The sequence below is a fragment of the Ptychodera flava genome, chromosome 14 (genome assembly GCF_041260155.1).
Source record: "Ptychodera flava strain L36383 chromosome 14, AS_Pfla_20210202, whole genome shotgun sequence".
NCBI lineage: Eukaryota > Metazoa > Hemichordata > Enteropneusta > Ptychoderidae > Ptychodera > Ptychodera flava.
The window spans coordinates 1,363,489-1,386,161 of record NC_091941.1 but is presented as its reverse complement, the minus strand read 5'-3'; the positions used below and the strand labels follow the sequence as shown (position 1 = coordinate 1,386,161).

The following is a 22,673-nucleotide window of genomic DNA, read 5'->3' as shown; positions in this document are numbered from 1 at the left end:
AATGTGAAATTCAACAGCCTCTGGCTATGCACATGGATCTCACCTTTGGTAACAATCTGTGATTGTATTGTAATGATATGATGCATGGGTAAAGGCTTGCAGCAAATAGGCTTTATCTTTGAACTCATAGTTGATCTTCTTTTCAAAATTCTCATATCCTGACAATAAATGACAGAGTCTTTCCTCTGCATGTGATATGTGAGTAAACAATGGAGATCCAGGAGCTTGAAGATAGCCGTACTGTTGAGGTTTATTCTTCACATTTTCATCTACACCACCGTCACCTGTCTCTGAAGTGGAATTCTTGGTTATATTGGCACCATTCTGAGTTGTTTTAGCCTCATTGCAACTTCGGCCCTCATCATTTTTTATTGTTGGTAATACTTTGATTCCCAACCAAGACATGAAAAGGAGTGTGCCACGGAAACCACAGGATACCAGATAACAACCTATCAGGGATTCTACACAGTCTGCTACACTCTTATCTGACAGACTTTGCTCACTATGGAGGTCATACGGGACATCTGGTTCTGCTTTGAAGTTGTCCACTTTATCACAATCTCCCCAGTAACCAATCTCAAAAGATTTGTCTTTGGTAGGAGCTGGCTGCCTTCTCTCTGGTGGAAGAACAACATATCCTGGTGGGAGCCAGTTGACCGGGGGATCAAAAAGAGACACAACCATACGACCTGGTAGGTTCTGCTTCTTGCCAAGGCGGTATAAATTCAAATTGCTGACTTGCTTGCTTCTCATATAGGACAGCTTGCCCTCATGCAAGTCTGTGTATGTGCAGTACAGATAGGTTGTCACTGCTTGCTTGAGGAAAGAATCACCCAACATCTCCAGCCTCTCCAGGTTGAAACCATCACTTGCATTGGACATTGTCAAGGCTTGTAGAATGAGAGCAGGATTTGGACCGGATTTGAGTTGCAGCTCCTCATCAGTGGTGCAGTCATCTAGCTTATCTGGCGGTGTGGCTGCTTCATTGCTTTCTACTTCAGAAGACACTGCTATGAACTCAACTGGCTCAACAGCCTCTGGGATCTGCTCAAGTTTTTGCTTGTTTCTACCAGCAAATTTGAAATCAAACATATCCATCTCAGCGAAGATATCGACAGCTTTTTCTTCCTCAGCATCCGCCAGGCTACCGATTGACTTTGGTGCTTCCCGATTACTGGTACCACTGAATGAGATCATGTGATGTATGCCGGTATCATCTTCCCATCCAAGATCATTTTCCACATCCTCAGCAATAGCTTGACACTGTTCAAGAGTTTCATCTGCTGACAGCATTTTGATTTTATTCAGGGCTTGTAACGTTTCATCCCCAACCTGAAACTCAACAGGGTCACTGAAATCAAAGAAGTCGTTATCATCATCTTCACTAGATCCTATACTTGGCCAGTCACATTCACCATCACCATCACTCTCAGCATCCAAGCCATCTTTTTGTTCGTCAATCTTGAACTCATCCCAACCAAAACTCAGATCATCAAACTTGAAATCTTCTGACAGTGTTGCCATGCCAACATTTGCCTCCCTAGCTACCAGAGCTCGCAGTTCCTCAGCAAGGAGAAGACCGTTCAGACGGTACAGGATGCTTGGTAGACACACGGCTTTTCTCCACAGAGATGCTGGAATGGGATAAACATAGCAGAGCTCTGGCACCAAAAACTGCTTATTCTGAAGATTTTCCTGTTTCTCTTTCTTGGTCTGGGCTGAAGTAACAGGCAGTGCTTTTCCCTTGTGATTGAGGTAGCGTGGAGTTAGAAGATTTAGTCTTGAAGACATGTAATCAACGTCAAGTAACTTCTGTTCCGAGTTTGTCACTTCTAGAGCGTATCTCTGATAGTAATATTCAGCAAATGTTGGGTAAAGTGCTGATGGAAACTTGCTGTCAGGAGTAAGGTCTGACATCTCAGCAACGTAATACCGCTGTGGCTGGTCAAAGTTGCGGTAGACGGGTGTCACTACAGCATCTTCATACTTTGTTACATCAAATTCAAATGGCTGATACACAGAATATTGAGTTGGTTTCTGATGGTCAAGTTTGCCACTGGATTGGCTGATCAATTCTAAAAACGTCCAGTCTATTTCATGAGTTTCTTCTCCATCATTTTCACCTGGACAGAAATAAAAGGTATTGCAAACTGACTCAAAGGGGATCTCACATATTTATACAGTGGAAATATAGACTGTCATGTATTTCAATTTGTTTGAATTTGAATTGCAATCAGTTCTACTTAGTAAGCACTTGATTTGTGTAGTTGTGTGTCATTGGCAAAGCTCATTACAGAAAAATATAATGTGCTACATAAAATAAGCCCTGGCCTTTGTTAATGTCTACATGTACATAGTTATATTCTTAGCATCACTGTCTAGATGTATGGGAAAAGTCTCTCAGTAATATAAAACAGGCAGACACCATACCAGAATATCTTGTGTTTGAGAATGTCATGAGCAGGAAATATTTGAAGCAACATTAAAATACTAAGAAACAAACATATAGGCTAGATATGGGACAAAGGTACATATCTTTATGTGTTTATGCTGAAGTTTGTTTGAATATGTCAAACTCAAAGAAAGACACTGATTGTTCAGTTTTGAATTTTTGATGTCTTCAGAAACAATATTAGGCGCATTGATACATTGGATTTTTGACTAACCTTTAAGTACTGGTACAACATAGTATTTGGCAAGAGAATTGCCCGGATCATACTTCATTGAAGGCTTTTCCAGTCTTAGTACTTCAGTAAATATGCAACGATGGAATTTGCGAATTTGGATCATCTTCTCCTTGGAAATTCGTATTGAAGATGCAGACAATTCCATGGCAACACTGACTTTACCAGAGCGAGTGTAAACTGGAAAGCTTGGAATCTGGTGAAATGAAGAAAAGAATACTCTATTATATACAAGATGAGCCACTTTCTTGTTACATACTCACTGCATATACTTTCAAATTGACGGTGATGATTAAATATTCATGCAGCTTTCATAACTTCCATTTTAATTTTGCCATTTTACCACAAACAGTAGCAACTGTGGAAATTGTGCTACATACAGAACTAAGTGTGCTCTTTGTGCCATATACAGTTTACAGCGGCTGTTGTGACTCATATAGTACAGTGGTCATTGTGCCACATACAGTACACAGTGGCCACTGTGCCACATACAGTACACAGTGCCACTGTGCCACATACAATACATAGTGGTCATTGTGACTCATACAGTTTACAGCAGCTATTGTGACTCATATAGTACAGTGGCCATTCAATGTGCCACATACAATACGCAGCGGCCATTGTGTCACATACAGTACACAGTGGCTATTGTGCCACCTACAGTACACAGTGGCCATTGTGCCACATACAGTACACGGTGGTCATTGTGCCACATAGAGTACGCAGTGGCCACTGTGCCACATACAATATGCAGTGGCCATTGTGCCACATACAGTACACAGTGGCCATTGTGCCACATACAATACGCAGTGGCCATTGTGCCACATACAGTACACAGTGGCCACTGTGCCACATACATGGTACAGTACACAGTGATCATTGTGCCACATACAGTAAAACTATGGCCACTGTGTCACATCTATTATACAAACTGTGGCCACTATTCATTGCCCTCTTCTGTTCATATTACCAACTACATGTATTGCCATACAATGATTCTAGTTTGCAAAATCAACTTTTCAGTCTGTTCCACATACTTTGGTTAAAATTATCTGTTTGTAGTTTTTTGACAATTTTGCTATTGTAATCCCAAGCTACAGAGTGGTACATATACACTGAAGTTGAATAAGTTATTTGATTCAAAGACAATAAATGCGAAAAAACGAATATCTTACACCAGGTATTTTCTTTGAGATGAGGACACCGAAGCCCTGTGAGCTGTCTTCAGGATGATAGTGCTTCCTGCCCCGAGTGTTCAGGATATCAGGCAGTGGTAGAGTTAAAACCATCTTGATCACATATAAATGACATTGTTTATTCACACCTGGTAAATTATGCTGTAACGCATCAGCAACCTAGATGATTTGCATGTCATAAAAGAAAACGGATTATATGAAAAAGTGATAATGACAACAATGTTGTAAAAATGTTTGAGTATAGAGTGTCATTGTGCATGTGTTGAATAATTTGAGCTATGTAAGCGGTCTGAAATCACCAAAGTGCGCCTGCAAACTGCGCCGGCGCATTTCAAACTGCGTCCCCATTTTGCGCCGGTATATTGCGCCGCCCAAAATGCGCCCTTACTCTGCGCCATAGCGAAGTTTCAATGTCAACCACGGTATTAATAGTCTATTTTGGTTTAGTCAGGCGATTTCAAAGAAATATTCATGTTTTTCGTGGGAAATATGGTGAAATGTGTCACTAAATGCGGAGGATGGAAGTAATTTTTTCCGACACGTATGTGAAGTATGTAATAACATCACCGAGAGGGAAGGTAACTCCGAGCCAGTCGAGTGTCATTTGCATCGTAAATCGACCTTTAAATCTGTTTGTAGTTTCTACCCAAACCTTGTCAGTAAATACTTTCACAGGTTAAAAAAGACGCTAAATTTACTCTCAAACTATTTCGATGGCCAAATATCTCTGTCATTATACATTTCGTAGAGTAACTCTATACTCAGTATATGGCGAGAGTGTCCTGGCTGTCTCAGTGTCTGAATAGGCGGTGCAGCCGTAAACCGAACATTCCATACTCATTCCCTTGTTTGATCGGAACCTCTTGGACCGTAATTCTTGCTCTAATTCTGCGGCCTTTGAATCGTCCAATAATTGCTACTTCCAATTCATGACGACCCCAAATGATAAGGAATGCGACTGATTCTGAGACTCTCAGTTCATAGAAGAGTCAAAGTGCGATCACGTTTGCGACTGAACTTGAGACTCCCATTTCGCTTTGTGATGCACATTTGCGAGTGAATTTGAGACCTGGTCTGATACTCTCATTTAACGTGCAAACAGCAAATGCGACCGTCCTTACGACTGACTTCCTGACGTAAGGTATGTAAGGGTACCGGAAATCGACAAGTGCGAGGCTAAAGTTAGGAGAGCGAATGTGAGGGCTTGAAGTGTACGTGCTCACTATGAAAGTGCGATCGATAGTGAGAATGTGAAGTGAACTCGGACTGTACATAGTTAGTGCTTGTCAGCATTATTTCATCACTTTGGTCGAATGAAAACTTACGATCAAAGTCATTGCTAAAACAGCGATACAATCTCCATGGAAGTACAGTGCTGTGTATCATGAGCGAACCGCTGAGTGAATTCATCATTGAAGTCCCCGATGGAAATTATTGCAACACTCTTATTTCCAAACACCAAGAAGTTGATATATTCGTCTAAATAAAATATGAATGAGACATTCATCTTTACATAATGGAGAATAGAATATTATATCAGACTACGAAGAACATTATTTACCAGGTTTTAAAAATCAGCGAGAGACTGATCGGGCTGGGACGTACGATTCACAGACTGATTCAAAGTGCTGGTCAAAGTGAAAGGGAACGCCGATGAACACTCAATCCCGATGGGTATTTATATAGTTATGTCAAAAACGGGAGTCACGACCGTGATTAGGTTATTCAGAGTCAATTAACCTTGAAACTGACCAAACGATAGCACACAATTACATACAATCTAGGTCTAGCGTCCTGTGACACTATGGCGGGTTTCCGAGTCCCTGTCGCGGTTCGGAAAACGACCTGCTGACAGCTGATGACAAAACACGCTCATGCTTTTGATCATAGACCCTGGAGCGATGTTTTGATGGATTTCTAGCTTCCTTATCCTATAAACAACTTGAAACTAAAATGAAAGACGAAAAAAGATCCGTGAACGGACGAGAGATTTCCTGTAGAAACTTCAGATATTTACTGAGGCGGATCATCTATTTTTTACATCCATGGGCGGATCATGGCAGAGAAATGGATGGATCGATCGGAGCACCGAGAATATGGCATTTCCCATTTGATTTCCAAAACATCATCGTGGAGTTTCTGACAGAAAGAAAAAAATTGAAACGACAACTGATATCGTGTCATTTAAATACGGGCTTTTAATTGTTCATTCATTTTAGTTACTATCATCGTGCCGTTTTAGAAGATTTTTGAGGACCTAAACGACATCATGTGTTGGTCCATTGCCATGGAATCCTATGCCAACGAAAGGTGGTGACTTTTTTCAAAGTTGAATAAAATTTCCTTTTTGGTTGTGTTAGTCAATTAATCGAAATATTTTTGTTCCCAATCGATCATAAACCCTCGATTCTCCCGTCTATGATTCGATATTCACGGACTCATTCTTTCTCTTCTTTATCGATCGATGAAAGTAATTTAATCTTCAATACTCTTTGACAGATGTAACATCTTCACCTATATATTGTCATTAGTTTCTAACCAACGTCCAAAAAAATTGGCCCGAGCGTTTGCCAAAGCACATGGGTCTATGATTGCGTGAACGGCCGAAGATATTCATGTTGCAGTCTGCCCGAAAACAAAACCCGAGGATGTTTAGGCGATAACAAAGGCGATGTCTCAGTTGAATAAAACAAAACTAAACTTTTCGGACATCATATTTTTATCTTGGCGTCGATTCGATGTGCGACCATACGCTGATCGCCCATATTCTCCATAAACAGATAAAGCTAGTTATAACAATTCTGCGACAAATCCGTGGTGTTTCTCCCCGTGAATTCGAACGTCCTTGAACCCGTAGCCGCGATCATTGTTTTTTGATGTGTTCCGTGCTTGATGATTGGTAGAATTAATGTATCAAAATTTGAAGACACGTGTGACTGAATCCTGTGATTGTTAGACAATTGATGGTGTGTAGGGGCGAGACGGAAAGCAACAATCCAAGGACCAAGCTAGGGAGCATCATGCATTGCATGCTTTCTAACAAAGAGCTGCGTGTTTCCATATCTATATACCATACGAAATCCGGCTTTGACCAATGTTCCTGTCCTGTTTCGGAGGATAACTTTCGAGCTGCGTAACCGATGTTGAGGTTCAGATATCCGAATATCTTTCATGTTCGAAAGGCTTATTGATTTACAGTGAATACAACTTTTGTATAATTAGTTTACGTGTACATAACCCAGCACACGGGGCAAAGCCAAATACTAACCAATACCAGGTTGGAAAATTTCACCGAGTCGCTCTCATCAGAGGTCGAGAAAAAAATATGTCGGTATCGTTGCTCCGCCATGTTTGTTGTTTGTGCGACTAGTTTGAAAGTCATAGACTTTCTTAACGGTGAAATTCATATTGCCATTCAATATTTTACACACGAAGTCACCTGTCACCTCCATTCGGAAGCAAAAACGTTTACACAGAATGTTTTTATAGTGATAACTAGCTCCAGGCCGTGACATGTCTCTAGTTACGAAGAAACTTCGTAAATCAAAATCGACATCAACATTGAGCTGTGATCGTGAACCGTTAAATAAATGTCGGCAAAATAAAACATCAAATGGCTAAACTTTTTGGGGAGAGAGATAGAGAGAGAGAGAGAGGGGGGGGGTTCTGCAGTCGCGAACTGATCATGGTCTTTAGGATGGATAAATGCAGAGTCGGTTTACACATTTGCGCTGCGCGCTGCACAGATATCGAAAATGTACAGATACTTTCCCGAAATTTGACTTATTTTATAACATGAGTAGAACAAAACCAAAAGTGTTGAAGCAACTCTTTGGATGTTTGACTCGCAAGTTTGCGAAAGTTAGATTACATGTATACTTACAGAAAATGGTCGCCGTAGTCTTCTGTTCAAAAAAATATATGTTCTTCAACACCACGTTTCTTATGATCGGTGATGTCACATTTTATTATTTTTATAAATATAAATTAATGCACCGATTTCAAACCGTAATTATTTTTTCTTGTCGAATTGAGAGAGTTTTTAGTAGTTCTGTAGACAAAACGATCGGAAACAGCAGAGTATCTTGGCAATGGCACGACATCTACGCTATCGTTTAGCTGCAATATTTGTACAGTTGCAGCCAGAGCCCCGGGTAAGCCGAATTCGGAACGTAATAACGCCAGTTGCAGCGGCGTCCTAGATTGACTGTACCTTTGTCATTTCTGTTGAAGTACACCTGTTATTGCTACAAGCATTGTGGGCTTCATGAAACGTTGTTTCTCTGTATATGTATACCGGTCTCGCCGTTATATTCAGTGTCGTATAATCTGTTGTTTGCATGTCAACACATTGGCCTGTGTACAACCTCCTGTGGACACTAATCGTGGCCGTAATTTACACAGACATAAACATTCGATCCCGTCCGGGGATGTCAAAGGTGAACGGGATTAACTTGATCCCGGGTATCAAGTCCCTGGCCTTTATGGAGATGCAAATTCACAAATTTTGACTGCTGCTGAGGCCAAGCCACGATACCGCCAAGTGAGTGTAATCCGTCCCGTACAAACATAACATGGTCTCGTACCTCCGAGACTCCGTGAAAACATGTCATATCATTTTTCTAGCTGCATTTTTTAGGGCACGGATATTAATATCTACAGTCTACACTGCTAAAGCGTCCTGCTAGTGCTACGCAAGTGCAACTACTCGATGTTGTGACACTCGGAAGTGTTTTGGCGCAGAGTAAGGGCGCAGTTTGGGCGGCGCAATATACCGGCGCAAAATGGGGGCGCAGTTTGAAATGCGCCGGCGCAGATTGCAGGCGCACTTTGGTGATTTCAGACCGCTTACATACCTGATAATTTGTACAGTTTCTGAAAATGGTGATATTCATCAAAATGAGCAGCATGATACAAAAAAAACACTGGAACTGAAATATTACAAAAATCCCTGCTATATGAACCAATCATAGACCGCCTATGGCACCTTTTAACCAAGCATCAATATAATCTTGCTGAATTTGATGATTTTCAGCAATTCCTTTGCATATTTCTGAAACCAAAATGTTCACGTGAATAAAATTTCATAAGCAAACTGTGCCCCTTTGAGTACCGAGTAAAAATATTATCTGTTGACTACAGTATCCATACCCACCCACAAATCCAAGGTATTGCCATCTTTAGACAATATGCACACTGAAACAAAACTGACAAATATTCACTTGAAATCAAAGAAGATAATGAAACTAAGGTCAGTCTACAACACAAGAAAAACTTGTGCCGGAACTAAAGACTGTTCAAAGAAGATAAACGACCTGTAGTTTGCAGTGTGCATGGGAAAAAGTGCTTTTACCCTCACTGAGAATAAATTTATTTTATGCATAGAGTACTGATATTTGAACAACATCAATCTTTAACAGTTGTGATTACCTGCTTACAATAGTACTGTCTCCTCTTGGTAGTACCTGGACGAGGTCCATCACTGTCTATCTCCTCATCAAAGGTGTCCCTGTCTTCATAAGGTACAACTTCTTTCCCAACTGGGAGTAAATGGTCATCAAGTTCACCTGTGTTGAAATAAACAGATTAAAATCAACAAAACATTTTGGTCATAAAATAAAGCAGAAAACTACACAGGACATACGCATATGACCTTGAGAAGTAAGATGTATCTCAAAAACTGCCAGTAAGAGTTTCAGACAGAGTAATAAAGCTACTTGAGTAACGCTTTATGTAAATATATAATTAGTTCCAAGTACAGGTATGTGTGCAAGCAGATAAGGTGGACCCTAGTAGCTTCCTGGCTACAGTCGTAATCCCAGGCTATGAACTGAAACTATATCATTTCTCTGCAGTATTGTCTGAAAATTGCAACACTCAAGTTCATATGCTAGCATATATGACATATATTTGTTTAGGTAAGCTACATCAGCAAAAATTGGTGAAATAGTACAAAGTCTCAGAGTCAAGATGTGATCATTTATTTGGAAGTTGCTTCCATTAGATTTAGAATCACACTACAAAAATCACAGGGCAAAACCTTTGCTGTTGAGGTTTACTGAAACTTAGAAGTTATAAAAATAGAAGAGAGAAATATTGAATTATCAAACCAAATTCACATTGTCCAAGAGAGAATTGTCCATTTTATTCAAAGCTTTATAGTATCATTTGCTGTCTCTGTATACACACAATACTTTTATCAATGAAAAAAAAGAAATGAAATGCATGCAACTTTGTAGGATTTCTATTTCAAGTCTTTAATAATTTAAGGGAAAGTTAGTTTTGTTTCTGTAAAAGTGACAAAGCTTACACATTTGTCTGGTGACATGACTTGCTTGGAATTTAAGTTATAAACGTTACTTGATGTATATCGTCAGACCATTAAATACATACTCTTTAAGTATTTTGAACAGACTGTTATTCGGATGTTAAAATTATTGATTCATTCGCCGTAAACACTTTTTGGTTACACAAGTATGATTGCTAAGAACTATGTTAGGGTATATGGGATAACATGGGTAGTGGTAATCCTTTGTATTTACAGGATTGATGGAACTTCCCGATGCCAGAGACTTAATATTATTTGTAATTAAGCTGATGCTATTTCTTTTTCAATGAATCGTTAATGCTATATACATCAACATAATGCCTTTGATAAGAAAAATAATACAACATCATGAATGAAATGGCTTTTAAAAACTTTACAGAACACGTTTTCATGCGTTATGGACTGCATATAAAATGGTTTGTATGTTTACCTGCTTTATGTAAAAATTCACAAGTTCTTAAAGCAACTGCCATTTCTGCAAAAGTCTTCCTTTTCATAATTGGACCCTAGGAGAAAATTAATGAGGACAAAAGAAGACAGGAATATCAAAAAAATTGTCCTTATAGTCTCTGCTACAAGTTCTGTACAAGACCTTGTAAGTCAAACAAAATAATGCAAATGATACAATTAAGTTTCCATTGGTGAATTTTGGAGCACTGTTGATGTTGGATCTTTGCAGAGAAAAAGCACGAAAATGGGATCAGCAGGGTTACAGTTGGGTATTGTACACAGAATGCAGATTAAAGGGACAAAGTCACTATCTTTTGATCTTTTTTCACTAATATTGTTGCAAATGATGAGTTACTGATGTTGTTAGACTTATTGATAGATGTCTAAAAATGGTTGAGCGTGGGCAATTTCCATCCTGTTTGCCTACACTGTATAGGAAAACCTTGAGTCAGGGTTTAATGCCAGGCTTGTATTAAATCCAGCCTGATGTAAAGGTCAAATCATGACACACTTCAATATGAACTGCTACACAGTATCAGACATCATGCTGGCATTTATAACAAAATTTGTATTGTGTGGCGCCTTTCACATTGACAATGACAGCGGCTTTCAAACAATGTGGCAATACTTGTCTCTCAATAAACCCATTGGAATGAAACTTAGTTCATGTCGTCTTGAGGTTACAAACAAAACACACTGCCTGCGTAAAGCACATGGAGGCATTTTTGAATACTTTTCAAGTAATTCATCAAAATTATTTAGCATACTGATGGCATATACCCAAGTATTTAATGTATTCCTGAAATTGCAAAAAGCTCAAAAGATAGCAACTTAATCCCTTTAAGACCCTTTTCCTGCCAAGTCGGTGAAAATCCGCTTGAAATTCGGTGTAGCTAGAAGCTGAGCAGCCACGGCCGTTATCCTCCTAAGGCGGTGGAAATCGGGCTCCTTTTTGGTACCCCCTTTCCTGCCTAGTCGACGGAACTACGTGTAGCAAACCCTTGCTCACGCTAGGAGTCGTTCGAGGACAGGTTTTGGGCGAGGAACGGCGTTTGCTCTCGAAATGGGTTCACAGGGAGTCCAAGGACAGGGAAAGGTGCAGAAACCTGTCCGCCAGTCCCCCACACCCGAGGGGGGCTGGTTTTTTTTACCGCTTTTTAGCGGACTTGGCAGGATAGCATGGTGACGTTTTCTGGCGGAGTTGGACGTACTTGGCTGCCTGGCACTATACAGATTGCTGCCGAACTTGACCAACTCGGCAATGCTAATCTAGAAGGCTACCTCTTGCAAACGACTTGGCAGATATGCCGATGGTGCGAGACGAAAGTCACTTATTCAGTTGTGCGTGACTGAAAATGAGAACGTATTTTTGACGGGACGGCTCGACTTGTTCCTCCCATGGAACGGATATGAACGACTCGGAAATACCATTACAAACTGGTGTCCGACGTACTAAGCTGGGCTTCAGCTCTGCAAGTTCAAGCCAGGCAACGTCCTTCACTGCCTTGGCCGTGCCATTCAATGGACGTAGCTTTGGATTTTTTATTTATTCCACCGTCCGAAGTACTGGCTCTGGTTTGCAGGCAAACGTATCCTCTTGCCGATGCATTGGTAACTACGTACGCTGTTTGCGTACAGAGAATTCAAAAGGGCACATGAGGTCAATATGCTACATGTACGGGGACACCGTCTGCATTTAGCAGGGACTGCTTTTGTTATGCAAACCAGCTAGCAGTACAATATGGCTGCCAGCATGTGGACACGTCGATGGCTAGAACAATGGAAGCATATTGCGTTGCACCCGTGCAACGCAAAAGTGAACTGAAGACTTGGGGGTAGTGACTGGTTATCACTGGTTAGCTGCAGCCCAAGCCATGTCGGTACAAACCCGTACCTGACTGAGGACCACTCGATTAAGTCAGTAATGAACGGTAACACTCGTAAGCCAACTCCCAACTGAGCTGGCAAAACTACGTAAAGCTGTGCTTCAATGGCTCAGCCATGTCGTTAATACAACGGCAAAACGTAGTTTTTGTGCTACACTGCCAAGTCGTTGGAGGTACGTATTCAATTGACCCTACCCTGGGGAAACAGGACAGGTTTGACGGTGCTGCTGCACCCCTAGCACGACCCTCAGGGTCTCTGACTGACAGACGAGTGAGGTGATGTTTGTGCCTAGCGGACGTACGTAATACTGAAGGAGTTTATTTCCGAAAAAATAAACATGAAACGGCAATAAAATGACGCACTCCCAGGGGCAAACAAAGCCGGTGACCTCAATTTTTTCTGCAGCAACCCTTGAGCTCCTTCCCCTGTCTACGGGCATGTAGAAATTATCGAAGTCTAACACGTATAAGTACGGCTAAAACTACCCTGAAAATGGGCGATTTCTGCCAAAATGTCTGGCAGGATAACATGCAGGAGAGCCAATCTTTGCAGGCACATATTATGGGGCGGTTTTCTACTGACTTGGGAGAATAACGGACAAGGGCGCTCGGCAGGAAAAGGGTTAAGACCAGCATATCATCATTGCTTTTACTTACTTCTATTGGTTGTCGAAGTGGTGAGTTGATTGGTAAGTATAAGGTTGACTTGAAGAGTGGAGAATCAGTATTCTCTATCTGTTCTGTCTTACATTTAGGTGTAAGATGGGTAAAGGCATCACTTGGTAATTTGGCACAGTATCTGATATAGAGAAAATATGCAAATAACTAACCAAGAAACATACAGTCATGCAGTGGATGCATTAGTTTCATATGACAGCAACGCTCAGATAGTGTGTTTACTTGCTATCCTTCTGAAATTTATAAAGATACATGTTAAAGAGAGTTACATGGTGCATCAACTGTCTGTCACAAATGACAAAATTTTATTATGACAACACACACACACACACACACACACACACACACACACACATACACAACACCCAACTTTGATACAAGTACAGACACTTCTAGCTTAGGTATTTTGATTAAGACTAAATTATCATTCTAAATGACAATATATAAAGCTGGTGTAAACATATCCTTTTATCAAAATTTCACACAACACCTATATGTAATCATATCACCTGGTTTGAATTTGAAGAGTTTGAAAATGAACTTGCCTGTTTATCAAAGGTATGCTGGAGGTCATGGTAACCCTAGCTTTACCATCTTCTTTATTTGGCATATATGGAGGTAGCAAAGTGTCAGCCATGTGTGAATCTATATCATCTTCTGATGGCATCTCTCTGCCATGGCATATTCTCTCCAAAATCTGAAACGAAATTTAAAATCATGAAAAGAAGTGATGTACATGTTTGTTCTTGCAACAAAGTGATTAGGAATAATACTGACATCTTATCGCAAGATAAAGACACAAATAAAGACAACAACATGTATTCAAGGAAACACAAGTTGCTTGTTTCCTCATATTCATGACAAAAGCATATACACTGTACAAGTCTGATCAAGGTATGGGCATTTCTGCTGTAAAATATGTACAGTTTGACAGATGCAATGTTAAAGATGAATGTCTGTTGTCGTCTGTTGTTATCTGTTATCTCTAGAAATGTACCATTAACAGCGCAAGACTGGTGCTTGCAGTAGCTGTTGGTCCATAGCTGTGGTGTTTTCAGACAGGATTCCTGCCTTTTTACGGGCTGGTTTTGACTTTTACGATTTTAACCTCGCCACCACAGCTATGGGATATTGAATAGACTAGCGTCAAAATCCACCGCCAGCACCCTTTGCGCAAGTTTGTTCGATGATAGTTCGAAAAATTTTCCATCCAAATTACAAATTGCCAACACTCATCGACAGCTTGGTTATTAGGGACTCACCACGACCAGAAATCCGCTCAAAATTCACTGAAATATCGCCTTTTTTCTAGGTTTGCCCGACATGACTACACGGAGACCGCCATTTTGTTAGCTTAAAACTGTTGGTCGAGGATCCCTGCAGCACATCACTACAGTGACGTAGGCGGTGACCTCTCAACTTCTAAACACAAACTAAGTGATTAGATTATGGCCAGCATCTGCGCGCCATGAATAATCACAGATCCTACGACTGAACTTTTTCTCCCCAAGTAAAAGTTTGATTTGAGTTTTGTGAGACTGGCAATGTCCATAAGACGAACGATGGTCATCGATATCACACGATGAATCTTTCAGTTTGTGTTTAGAAGTTGAGAGGTCACCGCCTACGTCACTGTAGTGACGTACTGCAGGGATCCTCGACCAACAGTTTTACACTAGCAAAATGGCGGTCTCCATGTAGTCATGTCGGGCAAACCTAGAAAAAAGGCGATATTTCAGTGACTTTTGAGCAGATTTCTGGTCGTGGTGAGTCCTTAATAACCAAGCTGTCGATGAATGTTGGCAATTTGTAATTTGGATGGAAAAATTTTCGAAATATCGTCAAACAAACTTGCGCAAAGGGTGCTTGCGGTAGATTTGGATGCTAGTCTATTCAATATCCCATAGCTGTGGTGGCGGAGTTAAAATCGTAAAAGTCAAATCCAGCCCATAAAAAGGCAGGAATCCTGTCTGAAAACACCACAGCTATGGACCCACAGCTAGTGCTTGCAGTTACATGTACCATATAGGACAAATTAGCATACATGTATCTTCTATTCACACAAACACTGACTGAAAGCCATAGCATACCGTACTTTTGTGATAATGCTGTGTCCATAGATCATTGATCATCTGTATAAAAATTAATCCTTTGAGACTTCAGTAGTACATGTAGTGTAAAACAATTGAACAAAACACAAAAAAAAACATGTATTAAATAGTTACCTTGTCAATACACTTGAACTGTTTGAGATCCTTGATAAAAGACTCTTTGTCTATACTGTTGACCATCATAATGAAAAAGGACTCTGGAGCTCTGGCTCTTCCTTTAGATTGCACATACGATCTGTACTCTTTAATTGGATCAAATCGCACCACAAGATTACACTTTGGAACATCAACACCTTCTTCAATCACACTGGTGGCCACCAGCAGGTTGGTCTCATGCCTGCGGAACTGACGAAGCACCTCTTCCTGTCTCTTGTAAGCCATTTCAGCATGGCCACCGGATACAGATGATCTGAGTCCATGTCCGGTGATCTCACTCGTAGATAAGTGCTGCAAGTCAGGATCTTGGCGGCTGAGATCTTTCAGCAGCTGGTTCAGAACAACAGCTGTGTACCTTTGTTCTACAAAGACAACACCACAGAGTGAGGATAAACCAGAGGCGCCTACCTGCTGTTCTCCATAATAATTGAACTGTTTTTGTTTCTGGTGTATCTTAGTCCGAGTAAGACTGTTTTCCTGGTGGCTTGAGTTGCCTTCGGTTTTCACTGATGTTGTTTGGTTGTCAATTGCTGTCACGCTGTTAGGGATACTTGTATCATTCTGGCTGTCGGTAGAATTGACTTCCATATCAAGATCTGATGCTGATCCAGCAGCTGAGTTGAAATTTTGTTCAGTGGTTTCTTTTGGCACGGCAGAATGGGGACTTTCTGCAACCTGTGGTTTGTATTGCTTGAGAATCTCAAGAAGTTTCTTCACCTTGGGAGTCAGATATTTGAGGTTGACTTTATGGCCACAGCCAAACACTTCTGTACACTTCATATAAATCATTCGTAAAGTTGTCATGGTGAAGCGGATGAGAAGTTTGTTCATTTCAAGGGTCTGATGAAATTCCAGTTTTTCAAGTTCCTTAATCATCAGCTGGGATACCATGTTGGCACACCAGGGACCCAAAACAAGCAGAGCAGATTGACATTCTGACAATGCTTTCTTGGGCACCACTCTTGGGTCTTGCTCTGGCTCATCTTCATCATCAACATTTACTTTGCAATCATCTAAGAATTCCCTAGCCTTCTGAAGAATTTCTAAAATTTCCTCGGTGAGATTATTTTCATCATGGTATGACTGGCACAGGATTACAATCTCTTTAGGCTTTGTACCGTATTGGCTGACCAGAGTTGTATCTGTGGCAGTTTCTGCAGTTCCCCTCATGGTCTTCTCCAGGTCCCTAAGCCTACATTCTAGTTTGGCTGGGTCACATTTGCCATTCAGTATAGCTGCAGTGAGGCCTAACACCCTTGGATATTCTTCCTTAGGGCACACATCATACAGCTTCATGATCTCTCTATATGCATGGTTCTTAACAGCACGGTGACACTCATCAAATATCAGGAGATTGACTCTTGACATTGCCAGGAATCCATGGAGCAGAATATCCAGAAAAATCTGACATGTCATCACCAACACCTGATGTTTACTAAATTCTTCATTCCATTTCTCACCCTTCCAGAAGTCAACGCCCATTGCACCAACATATTCACCAACACTCAAATCTGTATGTGTTCGGATGACACCAGCTTGTTGTGCTACCAAGGGAACTGAATAAAGACAAACTTGATTATCAGTACATGCATCTGTTAATTAACTTCTACAGGGTTCACTTAGGAAGCAGGGATTTAATTGGGAACACAACTATTGAGTTTACAGTTGTGGCAATGACCTGTGACTCCCATTTTAATCACAATCAGGTCATGACAAGTAGATCCCCGCCGTAAATGTATCTCAGTATCAAGTAATTTCAGTTTCATATCAGTCAGCATTTTTAGTTGTATGAATGTGTGCATAGCCATCAAGTACATGTACGTATGTATGCATATTTGTACCATGTGTATGTATGTACAATATGTATGTATGTATGTACATGTATGTATGTATGTACTGTATGTATGTATGTATGTATGGATAGATGGATGGATGGATGGATGGATGCTTGTATCATCTACCTGTATGTATGTATGTGGGTCTGTCTATCTATCTATCTATCTATCTATCTATCTATCTATCTATCTATCTATCATACAGTATGGAATAACCAGCTTTCCTTGAATGGATTATGAGCAACAGTTTAAAATTTTCCATGGTTTGGCTTTGCCTCACATTGGCAGGTTTTTGATTAGCTTTGCATGTATGTCTGAGCAAATAGGCTACTCTGTACAACTTTAGAAGGAGAACAATGAACTAAAATCAAATAAACAGTAAATGTCAATAACCACTGATGTGAGAACCATGGATTGAAGACTGCCATTTCAAATGTAAGTACCATCAACCATTAGACAGTAGAAGTGACACTGGTTGAATCAAATATTTGTGACATTTTCAACATCTCTTTTCATTCATAAGCCATGGTGTACTATAACTGTAAAGCCTGTAAATTCTTACCTGTGTTCACCAAAAAGAAGGTCCTCTTTCCATCTTCTTGAAATTCCTTTCTGATGTGATGAGCAAGTTCCTTGATCAGCATGACAGCGATGAACGTCTTGCCACCACCAGTCTGCAGACATACCACAGTATTTTTTTCCAATGCTCGCTCCAGTAATTCAACTTGATATGCTCTTGGAGTAAAACTATGCAGGATTTCTTGATAGAACAGCTGTGGCACCCCATTATCCTCTATTTGGACATCAATGTCACTGGCAGAGTAGTCCACATCCATCGCTGTCAAGTTCTCTTCGGAAGTCATGCTATATTATGCTTTCTACTGCGGTACTTTCTACCAAATGGAATGAGAAAATGAAATCAATCATTGTTTAGGCTGGCTTGTCCCTAAATTTACATTGTTTTTCTGACATCATTTCATTGGCCACCGAAGCTACCATTGCCATAAATTGTCTACTATATGATTTTCTCATGAAAGTTGCAAGTGAGCTGCTGAGAATATTGACATAAGAACGGTTGCTCTATCCCAACCATGATATGTTTGATTTTTCAACAGCTCTTTATTAACTGAGTAGTAGAAAGATCTAAGTAACCAGAAGATTGCTATGCCAAATGTTATCAGGCAAAGTCAGTAAAAGTAACCCTGATTATGTACATGTTCACATGACATATCAGTGAAAACACAATGATCTGATCATCATTAGGCTAAACATGGCAAGTCAATATGACATGTGGGGGGGGTGCACAGCAGGCAGCAGCAGTATGAGAACTCTTTTACATAGCAAATAATGCATTTACCAACTTCATAAGCTAGTGAATTCACCAAAAAAGTGCCCCTGTATCTCATAAGTCTTACTTTACTCTTATCCTGCTGGTCCCCATCACATCTCCTTCTGCAAAATCAGTAAAGAGCAGTATTGAGCAAAACATAAGCATTTTCATCTTCTTCACACGGTATGTTACAGAGTGTTAAATCTGACTGAACCTGATAGTCCTTATAAAAGAACCATCAAATGTTCTAATCTTTCAGTATGGGTTAGTATGGGTCTTTGTTAAAATGCAACATACCAGATATGCTTAACTTACTAATTTTAAAAAGCTGACCTGATGGTCAAATGAACGTGGCAGCATAAGGGGTGATCAGACTTATCTCATAAATTCAGTCAAATGTGAATGATTGCTTACTGGTCGAATATTTGAAACTTGCATTTGAATAAATATGGACAAAATATCACAAAGGAAATGTATATTAGATCAAATCATGTCAAAATATAAATGTTTTCATACAATCTATGAAAAAAACAGCAAAAATCTGAATAGATAGATTTTTCCTAGTACACTGTAATTTAGCAGAATCTCAACTTGATTGTGTGACCAAAGTTCACAATGGCATGTTAAAAATTTAAACACTATCTGTCTGCACAACTTGGACGTAGAGCACTGTATGGTTTAATTGTTTCAAATCATGTCATGGGGAAATGTAATTTTCAAATAGGACTTTTTGAAAATACAACTTAGGGACATGCGATTATGTTTAAAGCTGCACTTTTCAATCCCAGGTTCTCGCATTAGTGGAGTTCTCCTCCCAGTCAAACATTTGGCCAGTACGATGTTTGATTTCTGTAACATAAATTACACAAACTGATCTCAACCTTTTGTCACCTTTTGCTAATCCTGCAAACAGAGTTTATACGAGCGTTTGATTGACGGTCGGTTCAAATCGCCAAAGGTCATTGATTCCCCACCACAAACGCTCAAATTTCCTATAAAAACGTCTTCCAGTCGCGTTAGAATTTGAATAAAACCACAGAGTTCGATCGGCAGCAGCTTTGTGCTGACCGCTTGGAAGTCTGTCTGCGTTTTGCGGCCGGAAAAAACTAAAAAGTGGCATTTTCTGGAGCGTGTGCCCGTGTGTCACCTGTTTGGTGTCCACTTAATAATGAACGCTGTCATAGCTTCGCGCCCTTTTAAAGGGAGGCTCCACCTTTGACTTGTATGAAATCCATGTATTACTCATATTGTCTTGAATTTCTAGAGTGTACTGCCTTGATCAGCAAGGATCACTAGACCAAAAGGGGGATTCTCCTCTATATTGGGAGAAAATCTCCCAACCAAGAGACTTCCTAGAAATGTTACATGTATTTTAATACACATACTTGATGAAGGTTCTTCTCCAAAATGAAAGAATTCTCTCTATCGGGAGACTTTGTCCTAAATGTGTAACAGTTTAAAAGTGGTAACTATGATTGAATTCCAGGGCATGACTTTGATGTTAAAAAGTACAAATAGAGTTGATCCACATGGCAGAAATACAAATTCCATGTAAATGACTATTTGCTGTATGTCTTTTCTACATAAGAGTATTATTGAATGTTAAAATAGGCAAAGAAAGCAATGGCGAACATTTTCAGAACAATGGTAAACCCACCCTCTTATTGGTAGTGGTACACTTTTCTAAATGCGCAAATGTATATTAAATTGCGCAGAACAATTCGATCAAAAGGAGTCTCTATATCGGGAGAAATTCTCCCGATCGGAAGAGAATCCCCTTTTTGGTCTGTTGCTGTTGATCAACTGCCACTGGCTGACTGGGTAAAGTTTGCAGCTATTATTAAATAATGGAAGCAACGTTTCGTAAACAGCGGCTAAGATCATCCGTGATACGAATCGGCTTTATCACCCTACATGGTTATACAGTCATATTTCTGTGATCTAAAACCTCGCGAATTTCCTTAAACTCACCTGGAAAAGTTTATCGTCTCAGGGTGTTCACATGTACAGTGTAAACATTGCATTGACCTCTCAGATTTCCAAAGCTCTCGTCTAAATATCGGAAAAGACTTGAAAGCAGCGCTTACTCCTCTAAACTTTGCGTCCTTGTGACAATATCTTTCAGAACCCTGCATTCCACGTCAACAAAATGTAAATCAAAAGTACTGATATGAATGAAGTGTGTAGTCGGTTTTTCCCAGAACACGACATTGTCATGATTCGAAAGCTGCCATCACTTATTCGCAGACGGTGCCTCTAAAATTAAGACCCTTTAACTTACCTAAGATAATACAACTGCGAGTTGATTTCCAGCTGCTAAGTTCAAAAAATGCTTTTCCAGTCACTTTTTATCGGTGCAATACAATATAAGACATGAAGTATAGTATATTTATCACCTCAATTTGATTTAGAACGTCGAAAGATTTCACAATACACTTTTTTCACCTTTAAAAAGCATCCATCAAAATCGAATGATCAAAAATAACATTGATGCTAGAAGGCTTCTCACTAACTCATGAAATCCAGGCTGTCGGTTCGACAAAAGTCGAAACGTTATCAGCAAAACACAATGTAATTGTTATTGTCATTATCTAGTTACTTATTTATTTATTTAATACATTGTCGTGTCATTTCACAGTGTACGACCACGGATTGACAACGTAGATGTTCTCAAAGTGATTTCGTCGAATTCGACTCTGAAGTTACCGCTATCAATATCAACGATCCGGTGCAGACGGTCTGTTATGTTGCTGTCGACTGCACGCCCGCTGTACTGACTCAGTCATCTATCTACAAAATATTTTCGGATGCAACCCAACACTGATTATGCGGAAGAGTACAAGTGTTAATGTGCTGGATTTCCCGAGCTGCGCGATTTAACTAATTCAAAATTGCAATGGCCTTTAATTTGTTACCAACAAACATTGCGCATTACCAGGTTGCAAACGTAAGTGTGTCTCATTTAAAATCATATTGGAAATCTCAACTGAGCTTCGATGTTGAAAAGTTGAAGAATTATACAGTCACAGTCCCTCTATCCACGGACTGTGATTCAGTGTAGAATATATGTAGGGTAATTCATCCTAGGGACCGACTCAACAACAGCTAAAACCATCGCACAGCTCTGGGCTTTATCCACAAGCCTTCTGTTTTGTGGGTAGTTTGTAAAAGTGTAGTTCCTGCTAGAACGTCGGAACGTAGTAGAAACTAAACTACCCACAAAACAGAACGCCTGTGGCTTTATCTTATTGTAGCTGCCGACGCAACAGCAGTAACATCGCATAGCCCTGAAACGATGCTGTGTGTTCAAATGTCAGGATAGATGGCAGCAGGATAGATAGCAGAACACCGGCGTTGTACGGCCTGGGAGGCATTGAACGCAGGGAACACGCAGCATCGTACACAGGGCTATTGTAATCCATAGCAGTTTCATTAAAAATGTCCCATGAATTTATACCAAATTCATTGACTTCATGTTCATGTGTATGTGGTGACTAATATCGTATATACAAAGTCACGAGATGTCACAACTTTCTGCATCACATGCACTTGTGCCTTAATCACACTTCAGCTACATGCATGCATCTCTGACCAAGGCAAAACTGAGCAAACTACATTACATTGTAGATACTGTAAAGCAATACGAAAATATGGTATGTAAAACAATTACCTCGTATATTTCTCACTGACAGTGCAGTTTCTTGTTAGATGTAAAACCAGATATGAACTGAAAATGCTCACGTGTTTAATTATATATTGCAGTTATATGTAAATTTGAACCTTTGCCACATGTTTGCAACTTCATTGAAAGTATTATGATCAACATAATGAACAATATTCACCACCGATTAATTCTAAAAGGTCATGAAGTATACAAATATGTAATTAGCTGAAATGAAAATATTAAAGTTCTTTGACTGCTGTCATTGTATCACCACTTTATATAGCAAGTGTAATTACCTTTGGCCAAGTCCTTCAAGCCATATATGCCGAACTGTGAAAGCTCATTAGAGATGCAA

The 22,673-nt window shown here is 40.0% G+C and overlaps 2 protein-coding genes across 4 annotated transcripts in view; one reads left to right on the top strand and one right to left on the bottom strand.

The window, feature by feature from the left end:
* Positions 1-20,902, bottom strand: part of LOC139148910 (endoribonuclease Dicer-like) — a 40,094-nt gene extending 19,192 nt beyond the window's left edge. The window contains exons 1-11 of one of the 2 annotated variants that reach the window (XM_070720362.1): positions 20,626-20,898; positions 18,740-18,776; positions 17,887-18,217; positions 15,448-17,045; positions 13,768-13,919; positions 13,202-13,343; positions 10,639-10,714; positions 9,311-9,447; positions 3,860-4,039; positions 2,667-2,880; positions 44-2,123 (exon numbers count right to left, since the gene is read on the bottom strand). In XM_070720362.1, coding sequence (XP_070576463.1) covers positions 44-2,123; positions 2,667-2,880; positions 3,860-4,039; positions 9,311-9,447; positions 10,639-10,714; positions 13,202-13,343; positions 13,768-13,919; positions 15,448-17,045; positions 17,887-18,187 — 4,880 coding nt within the window. In that variant the 5' untranslated portion in view covers positions 18,188-18,217; positions 18,740-18,776; positions 20,626-20,898. Of the gene's footprint in view, positions 1-43; positions 2,124-2,666; positions 2,881-3,859; positions 4,040-9,310; positions 9,448-10,638; positions 10,715-13,201; positions 13,344-13,767; positions 13,920-15,447; positions 17,046-17,886; positions 18,218-18,739; positions 18,777-20,625 lie in introns of both variants that reach the window. The other variant, XM_070720361.1, reaches the window with a different exon arrangement.
* Positions 20,903-21,164: 262 nt separating this feature from the next.
* The window catches only part of LOC139148909 (alpha-ketoglutarate-dependent dioxygenase alkB homolog 6-like), a 41,463-nt gene continuing 39,954 nt past the window's right edge, over positions 21,165-22,673 (top strand). The window contains exon 1 of one of the 2 annotated variants that reach the window (XM_070720360.1): positions 21,165-21,601. In XM_070720360.1, coding sequence (XP_070576461.1) covers positions 21,551-21,601 — 51 coding nt within the window. In that variant the 5' untranslated portion in view covers positions 21,165-21,550. The remainder of the gene's footprint in view (positions 21,602-22,673) is intronic. The other variant, XM_070720359.1, reaches the window with a different exon arrangement.